The sequence below is a fragment of the Engystomops pustulosus genome, chromosome 1 (assembly GCF_040894005.1).
Source record: "Engystomops pustulosus chromosome 1, aEngPut4.maternal, whole genome shotgun sequence".
Lineage (NCBI taxonomy): Eukaryota > Metazoa > Chordata > Amphibia > Anura > Leptodactylidae > Engystomops > Engystomops pustulosus.
The window spans coordinates 249,593,096-249,617,097 of record NC_092411.1 but is presented as its reverse complement, the minus strand read 5'-3'; the positions used below and the strand labels follow the sequence as shown (position 1 = coordinate 249,617,097).

General features: G+C 45.7%; 3 protein-coding genes across 4 annotated transcripts in view; all 3 read left to right on the top strand.

Moving 5' to 3' along the window:
* The window catches only part of LOC140125444 (uncharacterized), a 33,360-nt gene extending 26,969 nt beyond the window's left edge, over positions 1-6,391 (top strand). The window contains exons 15-17 of the mRNA XM_072144504.1: positions 793-973; positions 1,050-1,208; positions 5,799-6,391. Of these exons, the coding sequence (XP_072000605.1) occupies positions 793-973; positions 1,050-1,208; positions 5,799-5,965 (507 nt within the window). The 3' untranslated portion in view covers positions 5,966-6,391. The remainder of the gene's footprint in view (positions 1-792; positions 974-1,049; positions 1,209-5,798) is intronic.
* Positions 6,392-13,725: 7,334 nt separating this feature from the next.
* On the top strand, positions 13,726-23,651 carry PAICS (phosphoribosylaminoimidazole carboxylase and phosphoribosylaminoimidazolesuccinocarboxamide synthase). Of its 2 annotated transcripts, none has more exons than XM_072123977.1 (10): positions 13,726-13,844; positions 14,010-14,049; positions 14,846-15,043; positions 20,597-20,775; positions 20,853-21,032; positions 21,121-21,234; positions 21,322-21,405; positions 22,273-22,453; positions 23,188-23,346; positions 23,430-23,651. In XM_072123977.1, exons 2-10 carry the CDS (start codon positions 14,034-14,036, stop codon positions 23,594-23,596), a joined length of 1,278 nt encoding a protein of 425 aa, XP_071980078.1. In that variant the 5' UTR covers positions 13,726-13,844; positions 14,010-14,033; the 3' UTR covers positions 23,597-23,651. The 2 variants fall into 2 exon arrangements, with proteins under 2 accessions (XP_071980078.1, XP_071980087.1); XM_072123986.1 differs by lacking the exon at positions 13,726-13,844 and adding an exon at positions 13,877-13,900.
* On the top strand, positions 18,158-20,562 carry LOC140077085 (uncharacterized). Its single transcript, XM_072123963.1, has 2 exons — positions 18,158-19,460; positions 19,921-20,562. Exons 1-2 carry the CDS (start codon positions 18,214-18,216, stop codon positions 19,970-19,972), a joined length of 1,299 nt encoding a protein of 432 aa, XP_071980064.1. The 5' UTR covers positions 18,158-18,213; the 3' UTR covers positions 19,973-20,562.
* Positions 23,652-24,002: the final 351 nt, after the last annotated feature.

Below are 24,002 nucleotides of genomic sequence, written 5' to 3'. Positions count from 1 at the left end.
GGAGTGGCATACGCTAGATGTCAGAAGATACCTGCTACATTATCTTGAAGTTACCAAATCCTGGAGAAAAGACAACAACATTCTCCTACAATTTAGAGGAAAGTGCAAGGGCAGAAAAGCTTCAAAGGCATCCATCGCCAGGTGGATAAGAACAGTCATCAAAGAAGCTTATGATGCCAACAACCTGGACATTTCAGGGACTATTAGGGCCCACTCGACCCGAGGAGTGGCAGCCTCCTGGGCGGAAAAACGGGGCGCCTCGTTAGAGGACATATGTAGAGCAGCTACCTGGTCTACTCACCTAACTTTTGCCAAACACTATAGGCTAGATGTTCAAAGTGCTAGAGACCAGTCCTTCGGAAGGAAGGTCTTACAAGCTGTTGTCCCACCCTAATTATTTATCTGGTACATCTCCAGTTGGGGCCGTCATGGGGGACGCTATGGAAAAGGAGAATTATTCTCACCGTTAATTCGGTTTCCATTAGTCCACCATGACGGCCCATATATATTTCCCACCCTGTAATTTAAAAAAAGTTGAAATTGCCTATTTGTTCTGTGTGCATTGATAACATACAATAAATGGGTTGCATCCAAGGCCGGTGTAGTTATTTGGAAGCCACTGGTGTACGGATGCCGGGGTGGGGTATTTAACCTCTCTGCTTCCTGTCCCTACAGAGGTCAAGGGTCATCCTCCAGTTGGGGCCGTCATGGTGGACTAATGGAAACCGAATTAACGGTGAGAATAATTCTCCTTTTTGCACCTCCTATTAAAACACATGCTTTGTTTTCCAGAAAGTGTTGAGGCCTACGGACCATGGAAGAGTAGTTGTCCTGATGGAGTCCGAGTCATACCTTGTGCACTGTGAAAAAATAAAGGCTTCTTGTGCAAAGTTCAGTATCCCATGTGAACTGCGGGTGTCATCTGCCTATACAGGACCCGGGGACATCCTGGATATAAAGTCACAGTATGAAGGTACATTACTTCCTTATTCACCATGTGCTGGGCCGTCTGATACTGTATATAACATGCGACATGCTGTTTTCCCCAGGAGATGGGGCTCCGACAGTGTTTATTACTGTAGCCGGAAGAAGCAACGGTTTGGCTTCTGTGCTTTCTGCAAACACTCCCTATCCTGTCATAAACTGCCCGGCCGTCAGCGCAGAATGGAGCGCTCATGATGTGCTGTCTGCAGTCACCGCACCAGAGGGTATGTGTCTCCTGACATCTTATTATAATGTGTATGGAAAGATTAGCTCTTCTTAGAGTAGGATAAGATTCACATTGTATGATGGAAATTTATGGAAAAATATTTTGAGCCTCCAATACTACATTATGGTTCCATACATTGTTCATTGTGCACATGGACAAAATGTATGACGCCCCAAAATAAGGTCTTTAGTGGGACATTTTTTTTTGGCATTTCTTTACATATCAGTCATAGAAGCGTTTAAACTCTCAAATTCGCTGAATAGAATTTAGGTAGACGTTACACCACAATTCTAGAATATTTAGCCTGGTTAATCTCTTCCACACATATCCGGAGCACATTTACTCCTCAGCGATATCTTTTATCCTGCTTTAAATATATAGGCCCTGGTAAATTCTATAGGGAACTCTGTAGAAGCATAAAATTAGGTAGATTAGGTAAGTAGGTAGGTAGATTAGGTAAGTACGTAGGTTGTACACACATTAAAGTAGTCTGATACTGGATTCAGCATTACAATGGTAACTTGCTGATGCTGCGCTGCTTTCATTGCAGTCATTGAAAACAAATCATGCAAGGACATATTGTAAACAAGTAACTAAACCTAAGGCTACATTCACACTACAGTATGGGGGACGTATATACGGCCGACGTATATGCGGCCGATATACGTCCCCCATACACTCCTATGGGCTCACGGCCCTGTACGGGAGCGGTACGGTGCAGCACACGTGCGGCACCGTACCGCTCCGTAGCCTCCGGGAAAGATAGGACCTGTCCTATCTTTCCCCGTATTACGGCGCCGTGCGCCATTAGTTTCTATGGAGAGGGGCGGGGGTGAGCTGCGCTCACCTCCTCCTCCTCTCCCCGCGCTGCCGTGAGCCCGCCGTACTACGGTGCGGCGGGCTCACGGCAGTGTGAATTTAGCCTAAGACTTAGAATATACTCCATTAAAAGGAACCTGTCACCAGGAGTGTCACTTTTAGCTTGTGCTATACTGATTAAAAAAATGTCTTTGTCAGCATTATGAATCATTTTAGTACTTTATAATTATATATAATATAATTATACATATATATATAAATAAATAAACTCACCACCCAGTCACCAAAGTGTGGTGGACTCCCTGGGGAGGGGCAGTTGCAGCCCGTGTGCCTGTGTCTCCTCTCCTCCACACTCATTCATCTCCCTCCCCTTTCTTCATGGGGCCCCCCCTTCCCCTTAAAAAAAAATAGACATATGTAGGCTGCATTCACATAAACGTGTGCCTGCCAGGCTATAGCCTGGCAGGCACACATCAGACGCGCTGGAGAGGTGATCACCTCTCCAGGTCATTCTTACGGCCATAGATAGTTCACGCTCTATCTCTGTTGCGGCCACGGGTCGAAACAGTGAGTAATCGTTGTGCTCACTGTACCGAGCCTATGCGCTATAGACGCATATGGGGGTAGTATATCTGTCAGCAAATTGCAGTCAGATATATATTCCCCATACGTTCTTGTGAATGTACCCCTCCACGGACATATTTATACAATTACACAAATTTATAAACTGATACTTATACACCTTTATATACTTATATACACACAAATAAAGTTCTACACGTGTATAGTTGCACCCATATACATACAAGTATACACACACATTTTATGCACTCATATACATTTATACACTAATACAGATTGTATACAAACTCTCACAGTATATACACACAAACAGTATACACTGACCATATATACACATACATGCAGTATAAAAAGACCAAATACACACATACTGCATATACATACAGATACATATATATATATATATAGATACACACAATAAATACAGCACTTGCATCTATGCATATATACACAGTATATACATATATACACAATATACAGAGTATATACATATATACACAGTATATACATATATACACAATATACACAGTATATACATATATACACAGTATATACACAATATACACAGTATATACATATATACACAATATATACAGTATATACACATATACACAATATATACAGTATATACACAGTATATATACAGTATATACACAGTATATACACATATACACAATATACACACATACACAATATACACAGTATATACACATACACAGAATATACATATATACACAATATACACAGTATATACACATACACAGAATATATATATATATATATATACACAGTATATACACAATATACACAGTATATACACATACACAGAATATACATATATACATACAATATACACACAGAATATACATATACAGACAGATAAATACATATACAGACAGATAAATACATATACAGACAGATAAATACATATGTATTTACTTACCTTTTAGGATGTGTAGTTAACCACCCGGCCATGGCGTCAGGCGGGTGTTCCGGTGGCTGTTCGGGCAGGAGGGGGGGGTTATGGTTGTGCGCTCGGGCGGGGGGAGGGGGTGTGCATTTGCCAGGCGGGAGGGCGAGGGGGGTGCGTTCGCCGGGAGGGAGAGGGGGGGGTGCGTTCGCCGGGCGGGAGGGAGAGGGGGGGTGCGTTCGGCGGGAGGGAGAGGGGGGGTGCGTTCGCTGAGGCAGGAGGGAGAGGGGGTGCGTTCGCTGGGGCGGGGGGCGTGGTCATCAACTGTGCCTCGCTATGCAGGGGGTAGCCGGGCCGCGGTCACCTGTGCCGGTGGACGGGGAAGGGAGGTGACTAGCGGACGGGCGGTTTCAGGGACTGGGCAATCCAGGAGTGGTGGGTGGGCCAGGAGAGAGGTGGGCGGTAGCCGGGACACAGAGGGAGGGGCCCGGGGACGCGATCTGCCAGGTACCTGGCAGTGCACTCCCAGACCACTTGGCAAAGCACTGCATACAGGGTCCGTGCATCCCCAGGCCCCTGAACCTCATGGGCCCCGTAGCAGCTGCTACGGCTGCTACGGTGGTAGTTACGCCACTGCAGGGGAGGGAGGGGGATTGTGTGGAGGGCAGAGATGGGCACATATCTGCTTCACCTGCCTCTCCCTTGGGACTCGCCTCGTGCTGCTGGCAGGGAACTAGGTAATGTGACTTAAGCTTATTTAAAGTACTGAAATTATTCTGACTTCTGACAATGGCATTTTTAAAATAATCATAGTATAGGCTATTGGAACCTGTCACCAGCTAAAAATTACATTCCAGGTGACAGGTTCACTTTGAGTAAAGAAGTTTCTCTGTTTTCCTGCTTCTTTCTCCTGTAGAGAGCAATGTATCTGAAGTCCTGTACACATACAGAAATAGTGGACAGCATATCCAAGGTCAAAGAAAGACTGATAGTTGTGGATGGTGCCCCAGTCAGGGGTTTCCCATGGATCCAATAATTGCAAAGAAGATCGCAGCACAGCGCATCGAAATGTTGCATTTGGTTGGAATAAAGCACTTTTTTGAGTTCATCGGTCCCTGTTCTGTGCTGAGGTCTTTTTTGTTATCATTTGAAGTCCAGTACACAGCACAGAGATAAGGAAAGGAGACTAAAGATTAACTCTTTAATACCTATAGCTTATTTCCTTTGAGGATTCAGCTCTGTGAAGCTTAGACTTTCCAGGGACTGTCTGTGAAGGGTAAGAAAAATCAACTCCTTATCAGGTTCCTTTACCTCTCAGCTGTCTGTGCAAATAAGGCTTCTATTTTGTATCCACTAACTGCTTAAATAAATACATATATCTTTTGGTTGCAGAAAATGACAATGTTTTGCTTTCCAGGTTACAATGTTTGGCCAAACCCAGCCTTTGTCACATGCCAATGCCTCCTGTAGAGTAAGAATGAAGATCATAAACTTTGGTGAACCAGTAGCGCTGCACTGCAGGGAATGGAGTGCTATGGTGGCATTGGTGTTTGACAAAGGTCAAGTTAGGCCAAAACGTTATGTCCTGTAAAGCCACCAATAACCATTGTCACTTTTCTGCAACCCAAAGATGTTTGTGTGCTTGAATAACTGTTTCTATATTAATTGGGATGGAACCCGATCTACAGTATCAAGTATTTGTATCTGTGAGTGCATCACACTCACTTACGTGTGAGTGGCCTTAAAGGGGTTTTCCCACAAACTGAAGTTAGGCCCTATGCAGGGGATAGGGCCTGACTTGCTGATCAGTGGGGGTCTAAGCACTGAGACCCCCCCCCCCCCCCACAGATTCCAAGAACGAGGAGTCTATCAGACTAATGGAGCAGACGACCAAGCATGACTGTGCTGCTCCATTAATCTCTATAGAGCTGACGGAGATCGGTGAGCGTGGCGCTTGCTGATCTACGTCAGCTCCATTGAGATTATCCAACGGACCCCTGGTTTTTTTAATCTGTGGGGATCACATCACTGAGACCCCCACTGATCAGCAAGTTAGGCCCTATCCCATGAATAGGGCCTATCTTTAGTTCATGGGAAAACCCCTTTAAGAGAAGGACACAAGAACAGAATTTTCTAATAAAGTATATTACAAAGTTTACTGTTATCATCTGTACTAATTATTTTTAAAAGGTTGTAAAAAATTTAGTTAAACTTGAAATAAAAAATTGCTGTGTTTCTTTGTGATATTTATTTATTTTACTTCTTTGTACCTTTTAGATTTCGGATTTTGCACGGTGTTATCCCCGGAAGCAGCAGCTCAGTTTTCTGCTCATATCTTAGGACTTAATAATCATCAGTTATGGTCCAAGCTACGCTCCTGTGCCCTGAACAAATGGATCTGTGTGAAACAGGCGGATGAGGCGCTGAAGGCCAGAAGCACGTGATCCGCAGCCTCACAACTCCCAGCTGCTGTTCCACTTGTGTATTCAAGTTTTATACGGATTTCAGTTATATTGTGTATTAAAGTTTTTTTACATTGGGAGTCCATGACTTAATTTTACTGTATGATGGCAATATCTCAATAACATGTAAAGCAACAATAGATGGATGCAAAGGATATTAGGCCCAGTTGTCTTAAGGCATCAATAAGACTGGGTTCATACATTGTTTATTTCTGCAATAAAATAATTAAAGGGATAGAAATGTAATGTAACATTGACAGAGACATAAAGACTGTACAGCTCGGCTTCTGTTGAGTTGTCCCTTCATTTTGCTACACAGAGAACGGATGCTGGTAATTGGTTGTTATTTTTCAGTTGTAAGATTGTAAGTTTTTCATTTATGGGGCGCCACTATTTCCATGGTGCTGTATATTCAGTAAGAAGTTCAAATACATTACAGAAGATAGAAGTACAAAAGGCACAAAACTAAAGAGATTTAGAACAAATGGAAGGTGGACCCTGCACTGTGAGCACTCACAATATACACTGGAGATCAACACAAAGGCCCACATTTATCAAAAACTGTGCAGTCTGTACTATGTGCAGTTTCCTGTGTAGTCTGCAGGGGGTGCTAGATTCAGGATTTCTGGCGCACGTTCTTCATGAATCTGGCACCCCCTGCACTGCTCAGACAGAGTGCACCAACTGTTTTTTGGTGCAACTTTAATATGATTGTGCAACACAATTCTGTTGGACCCTGCATGATAAATGTGGCGCACGGTTCGTGTGTGCACCTGAGCGCTCCCTTCCTTGCAGAATTTTGGGTTGAATCGGTTGTAGTGCATTTGCAAGCAGGTTGCACTGTATAGATGGAGTGGGGAGAGTATAGTACAAACAATGACAAAACAATAAAAGGAAAATTAAAATGATAAAAAAAGAAGACAAGTAATGATCGTCAGTTTGGTATTCAGTGTGATTATGGGACCAGCAGGGCAGGGGCGTTGCTAGGGTGGTAAAAGATTTGGGGCACGGGCCCCAATGCACTTGTATTGCACTTTCAGTAATGCCCCCTCCTGTACATAACCCCCTCACATGTGCTTGTGCCAATAACAAGGTTACTTCTGGTATATACAGCTACAGAGAACAAAGGAGAAATCCCCATCACCACATCTTATGTTCCTCATTGTCCCTACATCTTGTTCCCTGGCAGTGTTATCCTGTTGCCGCCCCTAACAATCTCCCCCAAATACTGTAAGGCTGCACTCACACTTTGTCTTGCATTTAAACAAACCAGGTGCGTGTTACCCATCACTTGTGTATTACTGGAAACGTAAGTAAGTAAGTAATGTGCCCCACACAGTCCCCCCAGTAAGTAGTTTCCTCATACAGCCCCCAGCAAGTAGTGTCCTCACACAGCCCCCCAGCAAGTAGTGTCCTCACACAGCCCCCCAGTAAATAGTGTCCTCACACAGCCCCCCCAGTAAATAATGTGCCAACACAGCCCCCCAGTAAATGTGCCCCACACAGTCCCCCCTGTAAATAATGTGCCCCACACAGTCCCCCCAGTAAATAATGTGCCTCACACAGCCCCCCCAGTAAATAATGTGCCTCACACAGCCCCCCTGTAAATAATGTGCCCCACACAGTCCCCCCAGAAAGTAATGTGCCCCACACAGTCCGCCCAGTAAATAATGTGCCCCACACAGCCCCCCAGTAATGTGCCCACACAGTCCCCCCAGTAAATAATGTGCCCACCCAGTCCCCCCAGTAAATAATGCGCCCACACAGTCCCCCCAGTAAATAATGTGCCCACACAGCCCCCCCAGTAAATAATGTGCCCCACACAGTCCCCCCAGTAAATAATGTGCCCACACAGTCCCCCCAGTAAATAATGCGCCCACACAGTCCCCCCAGTAAGTAATGTGCCCCCACACAGTCCCCCCAGTAAGTAATGTGCCCCCACACAGTCCCCCCAGTAAGTAATGTGCCCCCACACAGTCCCCCCAGTAAGTAATGTGCCCCACACAGTCCCCCCAGTAAGTAATGTGCCCCACACAGTCCCCCCAGTAAGTAATGTGCCCCACACAGTCCCCCCAGTAAGTAATGTGCCCCACACAGTCCCCCCAGTAAGTAATGTGCCCCACACAGTCCCCCCAGTAAGTAATGTGCCCCACACAGTCCCCCCCAGTAAGTAATGTGCCCCACACAGTCCCCCCAGTAAGTAATGTGCCCACACACAGCCCCCCAGTAAGTAATGTGCCTCACACACAGCCCCCCAGTAAGTAATGTCCTCACACAGCCCCCCAGTAAGTAATGTCCTCACACACAGCCCCCCAGTAAGTAATGTGCCTCACACAGCTCCCCAGTAAGTAATGTACCCACACAGTCCCCCCAGTAAGTAATGTGCCCCACACAGTCCCCCCAGTAAGTAATGTGCCCACACACAGTCCCCCCAGTAAGTAATGTGCCCCACACAGTCCCCCCCAGTAAGTAATGTGCCCCACACAGTCCCCCCAGTAAGTAATGTGCCCCACACAGTCCCCCAGTAAGTAATGTGCCCACACAGCCCCCCAGTAAATAATGTGCCTCACACAGTCCCCCCAGTAAATAATGTGCCCACACAGCCCCCCAGTAAGTAATGTGCCCCACACAGTCCCCCCAGTAAGTAAGTAATGTGCTCACACACAGCCCCCCAGTAACAATCTCCCCCAAATACTGTAAGGCTGCATTCACACTTTGTCTTGCATTTAAACAAACCAGGTGCGTGTTACCCATCACTTGTGTATTACTGGAAACGTAAGTAAGTAATGTGCCCCACACAGTCCCCCCAGCAAGTAGTGTCCTCATACAGCCCCCAGCAAGTAGTGTCCTCACACAGCCCCCCAGCAAGTAGTGTCCTCACACAGCCCCCCAGTAAATAGTGTCCTCACACAGCCCCCCCAGTAAATAATGTGCCAACACAGCCCCCCAGTAAATGTGCCCCACACAGTCCCCCCTGTAAATAATGTGCCCCACACAGTCCCCCCAGTAAATAATGTGCCTCACACAGCCCCCCCAGTAAATAATGTGCCTCACACAGCCCCCCTGTAAATAATGTGCCCCACACAGTCCCCCCAGAAAATAATGTGCCCCACACAGTCCGCCCAGTAAATAATGTGCCCCACACAGCCCCCCAGTAAATAATGTGCCCACCCAGTCCCCCCAGTAAATAATGCGCCCACACAGTCCCCCCAGTAAATAATGTGCCCACACAGCCCCCCCAGTAAATAATGTGCCCCACACAGTCCCCCCAGTAAATAATGTGCCCACACAGTCCCCCCAGTAAGTAATGTGCCCCCACACAGTCCCCCCAGTAAGTAATGTGCCCCACACAGTCCCCCCAGTAAGTAATGTGCCCCACACAGTCCCCCCAGTAAGTAATGTGCCCCACACAGTCCCCCCAGTAAGTAATGTGCCCCACACAGTCCCCCCCAGTAAGTAATGTGCCCCACACAGTCCCCCCAGTAAGTAATGTGCCCACACACAGCCCCCCAGTAAGTAATGTGCCTCACACACAGCCCCCCAGTAAGTAATGTCCTCACACAGCCCCCCAGTAAGTAATGTCCTCACACACAGCCCCCCAGTAAGTAATGTGCCTCACACAGCTCCCCAGTAAGTAATGTGCCCCACACAGTCCCCCCAGTAAGTAATGTGCCCACACACTGTCCCCCCAGTAAGTAATGTGCCCCACACAGTCCCCCCAGTAAGTAATGTGCCCCACACAGTCCCCCCAGTAAGTAATGTGCCCCACACAGTCCCCCCAGTAAGTAATGTGCCCCACACAGTCCCCCAATAAGTAATGTGCCCACACAGCCCCCCAGTAAATAATGTGCCTCACAGTCCCCCCAGTAAATAATGTGCCCACACAGCCCCCCAGTAAGTAATGTGCCCCACACAGTCCCCCCAGTAAGTAAGTAATGTGCTCACACACAGCCCCCCAGTAAGTAATGTGCCCCACACAGCCCCCCAGTAAGTAATGTGCTCACACACAGACCCCCAGTAAATAATGTGCACACACAGCCCCCCAGTAAGTAATGTGCCCCACACAGTCCCCCCAGTAAGTAATGTGCCCCACAATGCCCACAATGTTCTCCCCCTTCCCTAGTCCCCATCATGTTTCTCACCTCACTGATGCAGCTCTCTCTCTGTGTGCACTGCTTTCCCCGGCAGGTCATGTCCTTCAGCCTCTGGAACTCTCGGAGGCTAGGTATTTGCAGGGGAAAGCAGCGCCTGCACTCCTTCTCATCACGATCTATGTCCTCAGACACAGATCTTGATGAGAGGAGGAAGGAATCTCCCGGGCAGATGATCTGCTGACCCGAGGAGATTCGGGGCACTGGCCAAAAGATCCGGTGCTAATTTCCTTAAAAGAAATCTACCTTTTTTAAAAAGTAAAAAACTCTACAAGTATTTACCTACGCTCCTCTTCAACTTGATCCCTCTTCTCTAATCTTGACACACCTAGAAAAAAGAAAACCAGCACAGAGCGCGGGGACAAGTTGTCTGGCGCTTTGGGATGCTAATTATGCACGCCCCCTTCGTGACATCACCTCCAACATGGGAGAGAGAGGCATCTATCACACTGGAGGTGTAAATTCACTCCCCTCGCATGATGTCGCCCCCCTCTCCCAGCATGTGGGGGCGTGAATAATTCGCAACCCGGAGCGCCGGACATCTTGTAGATTACCACAGTCTTGGTACCTGGATCTATGACTTAGTCTCCCTGGTTTATCATGCATAATGGTAGATTTTCTTCAAAAGCATATGGACTAAAAACCTCTGTCCACACAACATGCTCCTCAACAAAGGTGAGTCTAGGCTTTTGATTATTTCTGCAGTGACCAAACCTCTCATTAGCAGAAATAATCAAAAGCCTAGACTCACCTTTGTTGAGGAGCATGTTGTGTGGACAGAGGACAGAGGTGTCCACAGTTCATTTTAATAAGTAAAGCAAGTTAAGTTTATTTGAGTCTGATGGAAAAAATCGAAAGATTAAACCCAAGGTGTTTAAAGAAGTCAGTGAAAGGTGGTGGCAGAAGTGTCATGGTTTGGGGAAACTTTTCTGCAGCAGGAGTGGGACCTCTCATACAGCTAACTGCTAGAGTGAATGCAATAACAGATGGCTCTTTCCTTGCATTCTACTCTCAATCAGCCAACAATTTGAAAACTAATAATAATTCCTTTATTTATATAGCGCTACACAGAGCGCTCCCACTATCCCGCCCCCCGACAGTATAATATAGGTCTTAATGACCCCATATAGTATAATTCCCCTTTTCTTTGGCTAACCCCCCTATGAACACATATCATGCAACTCAGTAACATATAATACAAACTTTTTAATTTCATCCTCCCTTTACTTTTGTTCTACCACCTTTATTTATCTCCCCATGCTTATCTATAATACTTTCTGTACTCCTACCGCCTCCTTTTCTTATATTGTGGCCCATTTCTTCCTCCCCTTCTCATTGTAGCCCCTTGTCCCCCATTCCCTTTATATGTTAGCCTCCTGTCCTCCATCCACCTCATATTGTGGCCTCCCTCCTCCATCCTCTTCATATTGTGGTCTCCATCCTCTTTATATTGAGGCCTCGTGCTCTCCATCCTCCCTTATATTGTGGCCCCTCCCCCTTCCTGGGTATTAAACAAAAAAAACTTGTTGCTCTCCTTTACATCATTCATTCTTCTTCTCCAGGGGGGACGGGTCCACCAAGGGGAGGAACTGCCTCCAAAGAACAAAAACACTGCGTGTGGAAGCAGCCGGATCTGATCCTGCCTCCGGGTCTCAGCTCTACAGATGCAGTCGGGGCTGGGACCAGGCTGCGGGGCAAACCCGCTACATGCAAGGACATTCTCCCAACTGCCTGGGATGGCAGGAGAAAAACAATAGATCTATAGAATAGCCATCTCAGAGTCCTCATCTTAAACCCAATAGAAAACCTCTGGTGACAAAGTTTAGGCAAAGAAACCCACGACAGTCCCAGAACTGTAGGAGTGGACCAAAATCCCACAAGAGCAGTGTGAGAGACTAGTGATGTCCTGTGGCTGCAGATGTGCTGAGGTCATTCAAAGCAAAGTCATGTACAAGTCCTACTGATTGGTGATTGCTGTAACCTTCAGACAATGCATTCAGAATATTTCTATTTGCAACAGTAATTGCTGTTCTTTAATCAATGGAGACTACATGTTGCAGATGAGGCACCTCGGAAGTCTACATGTGCTAATAAAATAGGAGCCTGTTACGCAGTAGCGGCCTCCCCTTATTAATAAAGTGACCGTAAGCAGCCTCCCCTCATAAACAAAACGTCCGGCATCAGCCTCTTCTCATTAATAAGATGTCCGGCAGCAGCCTATCCTCATTACTGAAGTGTGTTTGGCAGCAGCCTATCCTCATTACTGAAGTGTGTTTGGCAGCAGCCTATCCTCATTAATAAAATTTGTGGTAGCAGCTTCCTCTCATTGATAATATTTCTGGCATCAGCCTTCCCTCAATAAAAAGATGTCTGGCTGCTTCTCCTTCATAAAATATCCATCAGCAGCTTCCCCTCAATAAAATGTCCAGCAGCAGACTCCCCTTATTAACAAAATATCCATCAGCAGCCTTCCCTTATTAATAAAATGTCCAGCAGCCTCCCCTCAATAAAATAACCATCAGCAATAAAATGTCGAGACATCGAGCATCTGGATAAAAAATGTAGTATTGCAGTATATAGCATGAGCAATCAGACCCTGCACGGTTAAAGTACCCTAGAGGGTAGTAAATAATAGAAAAAAAATGTAAAAAATATTTTTAAAACTTAAGTTTAAATCACCCCACCTTTCCCTAGAACACATATAAAAATAAATAAATAGTAAAAATCAGAAACATGATAGGTATCACCACATCCCAAAATGCCGTTCTATTAAAATAGAAAAAAGATTATTCTTGGCCGTGAAAAACGTAATAGGAAATGACTGAATCACCACTTTTTTGCCATATTTCCATTCATGAGTATTTGAATAAAAATGATCAAACTGTCATTTAGGCCCCAAATTCATACAAGTTACAACGCCAGCACATAAATGACAACTTACATCACCTCTGTACACCAAATTGTGAAAAAAATATTGGCCTCAGAATTTGGCTAAATAAAACATTTATTTTTTTGTTAAATCTACGTACGTTTGGACCTTATGCACATTTTGGACCTTATGCACATTTCTGTAAAATTAAAAATAAAAAAAGTTATCGCTTTTGGAAAGAAAGAAAAAACAAACGCAACAATAAAACGTCCTGTAAGGGTTAATGTGTGTTTTTTTTTAAAATTTTTGGTTGCGTTTTCAAGACGCAGTGCTTGATGTATTTTATTTGAATACATCTGTGTCTCCTGCAATTTGTAAAAACGCGGTGATCTTGTTCTCCCTGCTGTTGGTCCATGTAATTGCATAAGTCCACAAACACAGGCGTTTAAAAAAAAACGCAAACGCTTTGAAAAGTGCAATGAAAAACCCACCTCACAAAAGCAGACTTTAAAAAACGCAATGGAGAAAAAACCATGTAAAGACATTTCAACAAGAATCGTATTTCAAAAAGCAAGATGCAAATGATATCTTATGTGTGTGAGAGGATGCAACAAAAAACGCAACGCCACCTGCGCGCGTGACTGCGTTTTTCCTAATAACGTCATCTCGGTGGTGATGGAGTTAATCTCTGGTGATATGGTAATGAGTATTTTGGCGGCGCTTGTGATTGGTCGGCAGGAGTGGGCGGGGGCTGAAGCTTCCTTATTGGAGCGCGGCCGCTGGTCAGGTGCTGTGTGTGTTCTCTGCCTGCGGCTCTGGTACGTCTTCTCCCTGGTGCCGGGTAAGAGCCGCCATGTGGCCGTCACTAGTTGTCGTTCTCCGCGCTGTCTCTGTGCTGTAGGCCCCGGAGCTGCTTATAAAGTGCACTACAACTCCCGGCATGCATCACTGCGCCGCTGCTACTACATGCGCATCTTCTCTGATCCTTCTCTCTTTCTGTGTTTAGACAGACAGACTGACGGCCAGCAAGATGGAATCCAGCGCAGGTGAGTGCACACGTGCTGCCATGTGTCCTGGGCACCCATTTGGGTGAAGGGGGCCCCTGCTATACATGCAGATGTATACATGCAGGCTCTTATGTACTGGCCTCATTCTTACTAGTGTGTAAGTGGTTAATATAATATTGGGGGATTTCTGTGTGTCTCTGGTTCTGCCCCACGTCATATCCCTTGTACGGTTGTGATTTCTCAACTTAATTGGCGATTCTTCAAATCCTTGGTCTTGTCTTTTTGCCAAATCTACACGTAAATGAGGTTTTCATATTCATAAAACCTTGATAAGTCACAGAAACTGTATATTAGGCCCTTTACTGACCTATTCACTCACCGGCCTCAATGGTAGTCTGTGAGACCTGTGATTGGCTGCAGCAGAGTCACATGAGTGATGAACGTGATGTTACAGGATTTGAAGGGAATTTTATTTTTTTACATTTAAAAATGAACTTTCCTCTGTGTCAAAGAGTGACACGCATCATAATAATGGACATTAAGGCTCAAAAAATGAACAGGAGCATCGCAGTGATGTGATAGAGATTTCCTGCTCCCTCAAATAGCGCCAAACTGATTATAGAGGGGATCCTTGCATCGTATATCGCTGTGATGCATGGAGTCCTGTCCTCAGCACCCTCTGCTGGTCTATTTGATAATGTTAATCTACAACTCCCTGATTTGCACATTGCTCTGTGGCTCCTCTCTGGGGTAATCTTGTGTACATATAATCATTGGGTACATGCAGTGTTATTTTCTACATTCTAATAAATTCCTTATTTCTTTTCCCTTAAAGAACTAAGACTTGGCAAGAAGCTGAATGAAGGTAAAACTAAGGAGGTGTATGAGCTGCCGGACCACCCTGGCTGTGTACTCATGCTGTCCAAGGACCAGATCACTGCAGGGAATGCAGCGCGGAAGGACCACATGGAGGGGAAGGCTTCCATCTCCAACAACACTACCAGCTGTATCTTCAAACTACTGCAAGAAGCTGGTGAGTGACGTCTGGTATAGAATATGTATGTATGTATTATATAGGAACATACTGTGGGTACAGACATAAACCTGGGAGACTCCCCTCCTCCAGGCTGTATGATGCAGCACCTTCCATCATGTCTCCATAGTGAGGTACATTGCAGATCACATGTATGGGCATCGGATACATTGAAACCTCTCCAAAAGACCCCCCCCCCCCCTATTGAGACCAGACATTCAACTTCCCCCAAATATTATACATATTTTCCACTTCGTCCCCCATGACGGCCCACCTGGAGGATGCCCCTTGACCTCTGTAGGGACAGGAAGAAGAGAGGTTAAATTCCCCTCCCCGCATCCTCCCGCCAGTGTTCTTCCTGTCCCTACCGAGGCAGGTCATAGAGAGGTGTCCTCTCTCCTCCAGGTGGGGGGGGGGGACGAAGAATCACTCACGGGTATGCCGTCCACGGCGAAATCCCGGCGGCCCCGGCTCTCGGTCGATCCTGGTCCTCCTTGTAGCCGTCCAGGGGTCCGTTGTCTGGCCGCCGCGCCGCAACTCTGATTACACGCGCGCGCGGCTGAAGAAAACTACATTTCCCAGCAGCCCGTAGTCTGATGACGACTTCCGGCCGCGACCGGAAGTGATCGGGGAAACCGCGCAGCATCACTGGGAGCCGTGGGACGCGGACCGGTAGCCGCTTCTAAGGGGGATGGGCTCCCCATTAAGGTATTTAAAGCAGGTAGATCACTATGATCTGAGGTCTAGTTGTTCAAGTGACTACGGCTCCAGTATCTGCATCTAAATCTTCCGCTGTCTACTATGACTGACGAAGTTAACCCAATCTTCCTGCACCCTCCAGTATCTGTAAGTGGGCTAATTGCAGGGGATATTGCCACTATGTATGCAATGTTGTGGGTTATTAGTCTCCTATATTTGCCTTTTAGGAAAAAGACCTGGGGTCTAAGGGGAAAGGCAAGGAGGAGAAGGGGGATAAGGCTAGCAGGCCTGAAAGACCCGAGAAATCGGATAAAACCAGGACCAGAAAATGTAACATGTGTAACCATTCTATGCCAGATTCATATAAGAAACCAATATGTAAAGTATGTATTGATAACTTCATGCGAGAGGAGAAATCATCCTTCCTAGACGAGCTCAAAGGGTTCATAGAAGAGAAGGTGGTCTCATCTATTGCCGCTGCTACATCTAGGGCTCCCCCGTGTAAAAAGCCCAGATTGGAACTGGGGTCGTCACCATCCGAGGCAGGAAGTGATTCAGAGACTCCTTCTTGTTCTGTAATAGAGACGGAAGACTCCTTAAATCCCCAGGATTTTGTAAAATCTACTGAATCCAGACATCTTTTCCCAATAGATGAATTGGATGATTTATTGAAGGCCATCAGACAGACATTAGAAATTGAGGATGTGGTCGTACCCCAATCTAGAGAAGATGAGCTGTTTGGTGGGTTAAAAGCAAAGCGCCAGAGGGTGTTTCCCTTAAATGACACCCTCAAAGAGTTAGTGTACGAAGAGTGGAAGGAACCAGAGAAGAGGATCCTTATATCAAAAAACTTTAGGAAGAGATTGGTCTTTGAGCCTGAAGACTCTAAATTATGGGATTCCTGTCCCAAAGTGGATGTGCAGGTCACTAAAATAGTAAGGAAGACAGACCTGCCGTTTGAGGACGCAGCGCAGCTTAGAGACCCCATGGACAGAAAATCTGACTCTCTGCTGAAAAAAGCTTGGGAAACATCCATGTGGGGTCTGAAATCAAATTTAACGGCCACCTCAGTCGCGAGGAATCTCCTATATTGGCTAAATGAGCTCGAATCTCATATTAAAGAAGGAACTCCCAGAACTACAATTTTGGAGAATTTCCCTCTATTAAAATCAGCAACGTCCTTCTTAGCAGACGCAGCAGCTGAAGGTGTACGATTCTCTTCAAAAGAAGGAGCCCTGACAAATGCTTCAAGAAGGGCGCTGTGGCTGAAGCAGTGGAGTGGGGATATCCGCTCAAAAACAAAGCTATGTGGTCTTCCCTTTTCAGGCGAATTTGTCTTTGGCCCTGAACTTGACACCATCTTGGAAAGGGCATCAGATAAGAGAAAGGGTTTCCCGGAGAATAAGCCAATACCCAGGAAGCAGCCCTTTCGGGACTTTAAAAGCCAAAGAGAAGAATACAAAGATAAGGGGAAAAGGGGTCGCTGGAGCTACCCGAAAGGAGGAAAAGGTAAAGGGTTTCTCTTTTCAACATCATCCGATCCCAACAGAAACAAAAAACAGTGACGCCATAGTAGGAGGAAGATTATTGAAGTTCAGAGAGGAATGGTTAAAAATCACCTCAAATCCTTGGGTTCTAGACATCCTTCTTCAGGGATACAAGATAGACTTCAAGAAGCTTCCTCCTACCAGTTACCTACCACCCTCTCCCCATACATCAGAAATGTCCCACTATCTAATCTGGCAAGAAATATCATCTTTATTGTCTTCTGGAGTTATTTCCCAGGTTCCTCAGGAACAAGAAAAGCAAGGATTTTATTCTTCTCTTTTTCTTGTAAAGAAGCCGAACGGATCGAACAGGCTGATAATCAACCTGAAACGACTCAACGACTTCATCGTCTACAACAAGTTCAGGATGGAGTCGGTAAGGTCTGCCACCCACATTATCCACAAAAATGCTGTAATGTGCACTATAGACCTAAAGGACGCATATTATCACGTCCCCATTCACCCGTCTTCACAAAAGTTCCTAAGGTTCTCTGTTTTTTCTCCGGGGGGTTCCACGTTACATTTTCAATTTCGTGCACTCCCCTTTGGCATATCTTCAGCCCCCAGAACCTTCACCAAGGTGATGATAGAGGTGGTGGCGTTCCTAAGACAGCAGGACATACTGATTATTCCATATCTAGACGACCTGCTGGTTATTGGACAAAACAAACAGAACCTAATTTCCTCAAGAAACATCACAATAGGAACTTTAGAAAGACTGGGCTGGATCATAAATTACCCAAAATCAGATCTATCACCAGCCACAGTAAAGAAATTCCTGGGAGTAAATTTAAACTCATGCTTACAAATGTCATTCCTTCCACAGGAAAAAAGGGCTCATATCAAGGAGGAGTTAAGAAGGTTCCGGAGAAGGTCTCTTATCTCCATCAGGGGTGCTATGAAGGTCCTAGGACTATTAACAGCATGCATCTCCTCAGTGGCCTGGTGCCAAGCCCATACTCGAGCTCTCCAGAAATGGGTTCTAAGATCCTGGAACAGGAGTTCGAAGGGACTGGACAAAAAGGTATCAATCCCCGCGTCAGTCAAGGAAGATCTCAAGTGGTGGCTGATGGACACAAATCTAGACAGGGGAATCTTCTGGAGGAACAGTCCGTATATCACCATACAGACAGACGCCAGCAAGAGCGGTTGGGGAGCAGTGCTTCCTCAAAAGTTGACGCAGGGCTCCTGGACAGAGGAGATCTCCAGAAGGTCGTCCAACTATCGAGAACTAAGGGCGGTTTGGGAAGTGCTCAGTTCAAACACTGCTCAATTGGCAGGACATCACGTGTTGATACTGTCCGACAACACCACGACAGTATCATACCTGAAGAGGCAAGGGGGAACCAGATCCCCATTACTGATGTCTTTAACAAGACAAATATTTTTGTGGGCAGAGGACCATGTCCTATCAATCTCGGCTACCCATCTAAAGGGAACAGAGAACACCAGGGCGGATTTCCTCAGCCGAAGGAAAATACTTCCCAACGAGTGGTGCATAAAAGAGGAGATATTCCAGTATCTATCCTCTCTTTGGGGAGAACCTCAAATAGACTTGTTTGCGACAAAAAGAAACTCCAAGTGTCGACACTTTTTTTCCTTAGAAAAAGGGGAGACAAAAGATCGTCTGGATGCATTCTCCCACTCTTGGAACACCACTCTCGCCTACGCCTTCCCCCCTATTCCCCTGATCGCCAGAGTATTGGAGAAAATTTATCTAGAGAAGACACAGACCATATTTGTGTGCCCAAATTGGCCCAAAAAGAGCTGGTACCCGATTCTGAAGCGGATGTCCACTCAGGACCCAGTCATACTACCAGTGTCAGAAGATCTCCTGGTACAGGGTCCAATATCCCATCCAGATCCAGGAAGACTCCAGTTATCAGCATGGATCCTGAATCGGACTATATGAAGTCCCAAGGACTATCCTCTGCTGTTATAAACACCCTGAAGGCAAGTAGAAAACCTGTCACTTTTGCCATTTATCACAAGATTTGGAAAAAGTTTTGTTCTTTCTGTGCAGATAACCCACCATGTCAATCTAATCCCAATATCTTGCAGGTTCTTAACTTCCTTCAAAAGGGTTTGGAGTTGGGACTTTCCACAAGTACTTTAAAGGTCCAGGTATCAGCCCTAAGTGCGTTCTTCGATCAACCCCTCATCGAGCACAGGTGGGTGAAAAGATTCATTCTAGCAGCCTCTAGATTAAAACCCCAGGTCCTTAAAAGGACTTCTTCATGGGATCTTTCTCTGGTCTTAAATGCTTTAATTAAGCAGCCTTTTGAACCAATTTCTTCTGCTAGTGTAAAAAACCTGACTCTGAAAACAGTTTTTCTGGTAGCAATCACCTCAGCAAGGAGACTAGGTGAACTCCAGGCAATTTCTATCAAGGAACCCTATATGAGGGTTCTTGATGATAGAATTATTCTCACACTGGACCCAAATTTCATCCCAAAGGTGGTCTCGGAGTTCCATAGAGGTCAAGAGATCATATTACCTTCCTTCTGCAAGAATCCGTCCTCAGAAAGGGAACGCGAATGGCACACTCTAGATGTAAGACGTTCTGTCGTTAGATACTTGGAAATAACTGAATCCTGGCGAGTTGATTCTAACCTATTTCTCCAATTCCAGGGGAAAAATAAGGGGAGGAAGGCGTCCAAGGCAACCATCGCTAGATGGCTAAGGATGGCGATATCTTCTTGTTACGACATCCAAGAGATTCCAGTACCATCAGGAATAAGGGCACATTCCACAAGAGCCGTATCCACCTCCTGGGCAGAGAAAAGAGGGGCCTCCTTAGAACAGATCTGCAAAGCAGCAACTTGGACTTCCTCTTCTACCTTCTCTAAACACTATAGACTTGACTTGCCCTCCTCGGAGGATCTGTCCTTCGGGAGAAAAGTGCTTCAAGCAGTGATCCCTCCCTAAAAGACTACTCATATTGTAAGTCTCCAGGTGGGCCGTCATGGGGGACGAAGTGGAAAGAATGAATTAGTTACTCACCGGTAATTCCATTTCCATTAGTCCACCATGACGGCCTATAGTTTCCCTCCCTTGCTTGTTATAGGTTATGTGGTATTCACAATGATGAAACTGTATGTGATGAAAACATATAAATAAATCATTGTTGCATCTTCCTCAGTGTGGTTATTTTGAAGTCACTGGCGGGAGGATGCGGGGAGGGGAATTTAACCTCTCTTCTTCCTGTCCCTACAGAGGTCAAGGGGCATCCTCCAGGTGGGCCGTCATGGTGGACTAATGGAAATGGAATTACCGGTGAGTAACTAATTCATTCTTTCTTCCCTAGGCATCAAGACTGCTTTTGTGAAGAAGAGCAGTGCGGCCGCATTCATTGCCACCCACTGTGAGATGATCCCCATAGAGTGGGTGTGCAGGAGAATCGCCACAGGCTCCTTCCTGAAAAGAAATCCTGGGGTCCCTGAGGGATACAAATTTTATCCTCCAAAAGTCGAGATGTTTTTTAAGGTTTGTCCCTTCCCTCTAGGCCAGTCATGGATTCCAGTTCTGGTCGTTATTGTGTCCCTCTTCTCTTTGTGGTTCAGGATGACGCCAATAATGATCCTCAGTGGTCTGAAGAGCAACTGATCTCCACCAAAATGAACTGCGCCGGCCTTGTGATTGGCCAGACGGAGGTGGACATCATGTGTCACTCCACCGTGGCAATCTTTGAGATTCTGGAAAAGGCCTGGGCTACTCAGGACTGCACGCTAGTGGACATGAAGGTAGGACACTGCTATGGGTGGGGGTATAGATGTACTGGTCAGACATCTGTCTCCATGTTATAATGTATAAACTACTGTAACATTTTAGATTGAGTTTGGTGTGGATGTGACCAAAAAAGAGATTGTCCTGGCTGATGTGATTGATAATGACTCGTGGCGCCTGTGGCCTGCAGGAGATAAGACCCAGCAGAAGGATAAACAGGTATTTATCCCACCTTCTACGTATAACCCGGTGAGAAGATCTGACTGGATAGTTGTGGGTAACTTGTTACTTGTAACTTCTCTCTAGACCTACCGGGATCTAAAGGAAATCACTCCCGAAGCCATGCAGATGGTGAAGAGGAACTTTGAATGGGTTGCAGACAGAGTGGAGGTATCGCAGAATTTTTGTATATTCCTGGTTTCTGACATTCGGTTATTGAAAGTCTGTTCCACCAGACAATCACTTGGTAGGGATCTCTACACCACCAGCCATAGCACTTGGAGGTGCTGTGTTACAGGTCAGTGCTTAAGGCCTTGTGCACATGACCATAATGGGGCGAGTGACCTGGCTGCACAATTTTGGGCTAGATCACTGCCTCCATTGTCAGAGATCTAGAGGATTTTTTTTTTTTTCTTAAAGTCTAAAATTCATTGCGCCACTTATATCAACGCTTTATGACCATCTTTTTGCTACTTTCCGACCACTCTGGAACCTTCGGAAAAGGTTTGTGGTCTACTAGAAATAGTCTATGCACCAAAAAATGTGGCGCACAGTTAAGACCAACAAAATGGAAGTCTACGGTAGGAACGGAACGGTGCACCAGAATTTATTACTGTGATAAATCTGGTGCAGCAAATGACTGGTGGGTTAAGACTGGCAGAACCTAAGACACAATATTAAATTCTTAAACTGTCACTGTAAAGGGACCTGGCAGGGTGGTCGCTGCACGAGATGATGGGCATCTCCTATATTTTGCCTGATTAATAATGGCCTGGCTCTCTGCAGAGAGGGCAGTGCTAACCTGGGACACTTCTCTGTGCAATTAGCCTAAGGCAGTCTCTATAGGTTACATATTGTGTGTATTTGTATGACACTGCGGATTGCAGATTTAATGTAGCACAGTGCTGTACGAGGTGTAGATTTTGATCCCCAGGTCTTCAGAATCTAAATGCAAACTGTAGCTAAAATCTAAGCCAACTAGTAATATGTCATATTTGCTCAATTCTGGGTAATGTCTCCTTCAACGTCTTTTCTCAGCTGCTCCTGACAAGCGCAAACCAAGGACGAGTGGTGGTGTTGATGGGGTCCATTTCTGATCTTGTGCACTGTGAGAAAATTAAGAAATCCTGTGCCAACTACAGCATTCCATGTGAGCTGCGGGTGACCTCTGCCCACAAAGGACCTGATGAAACACTGAGAATAAAGGCAGAGTATGAAGGTGAACAAGGCTTCCAAACTGTTGTAACCAAGTTTTGATTGAACACTTTCCTGTATGGGATAAAATTGAAACCAAATAAAAGATTCATGGACGCTGCAGAATTATGGGTCCAGAGCGTGGCATGCATTCAGAATCTGCAACTTCTCTTAAAGGGCATCTACCTCCAGGATGAAGGACTGTATGCAAATGAACCTGAGGGGCTCCAGGCTCCATTAAAAACTAAGGAGCCTGGAGCCCCACAGGCTCATTTGCATACAGCCCTTCGTCTTAGTGGTAGATGCCCTTTAAATTCTGGATCCCATATTGCTACTTTTGACACCAATTTAGTGAGACAAAAGTAATTGTGGTACGTTTCAATCCTGCGCACCACTTCAAGTATGGTGTTTGTAAGATGTCCTGCGCACATTTTATAATATATTTCTCAAGTAAAAACTCTGTCCTTGGTTTTTATCTTGCAAATACCTAAAACTCTAATAGTGAGCAAACTGACTGTTCCCAAATTCTGCAATCTCCAGGATTCCTTAAACGCGGTTGGTGTTTTCAGAAAATGGTGCCACAGTTGTGTGAGATTATAGTGTAGCTACTAATAAACGTATATCAAACAACCCATCGGGAGGTGCTCCTCCATTTTAGGGGTTTAGGCAGCCACTTTCTTATCTAGAATAACCTTCCTTTCCTTAAGAGCTGGCTGTACATTGCTTCTTATACTTACATGGACTTGTATTATTTCTTAGGAGATGGAATCCCTACAGTTTTTGTTGCTGTGGCTGGTAGAAGCAATGGCCTGGGTCCTGTCATGTCTGGAAACACGGCTTATCCAGTTATCAACTGTCCTCCCCTGACTGCAGATTGGGGAGCACAGGATGTGTGGTCATCTCTGCGGATGCCCAGTGGTAAGAGAATCCCTAGAAAATCTTGTCTTGTAATGGTCTCTATGACGGACAAGTGACTATGTTCTGCCTTGTTTCTCCTGCAGGTCTTGGATGTTCAACGGTTTTATCTCCAGAGGCGGCGGCTCAGTTTGCGGCACAGATTTTTGGATTGAACAATCACCTCATCTGGTCCAAGCTGCGCTCTTGTACTCTGAATACATGGATTTCCCTCAAGCAGGCCGACGCCAAGCTCCGAGAGTGCAGCATGTAACTGTGCCCCATATCACACCATCTTTCATTGCCATTAAACTGTTGCTTTTTCTAGATTTATGCGTCATGGTTTATGTTCTCTTGGGATTTGCTGAGGTGGAGGTTTAATGTCTAAAGCCTCTTGCCCACAAGTGAGGTTTTGGTCCAAGAAACTCAATGTGCTTGCAGGATTTCCTGAACTCGGCAATGTCCTTTCAGTTCCGGAAATCTTGCAAGTGGACTGGGCAAGTTTCTTGGACTGAACTCGTTTTGTGGGTATCAGGGCTTAATGGCTTGGCTTACAATGGAATTTAGGGCTCAACTAGAGCCCCTCATTGTAGAATCTTTAAAAGGCAGACAAAATAGAACCCCAGTCTGATATACATCAGGTGCTACTGGTGTCAGACCTGGAATGGAGATAACACTTG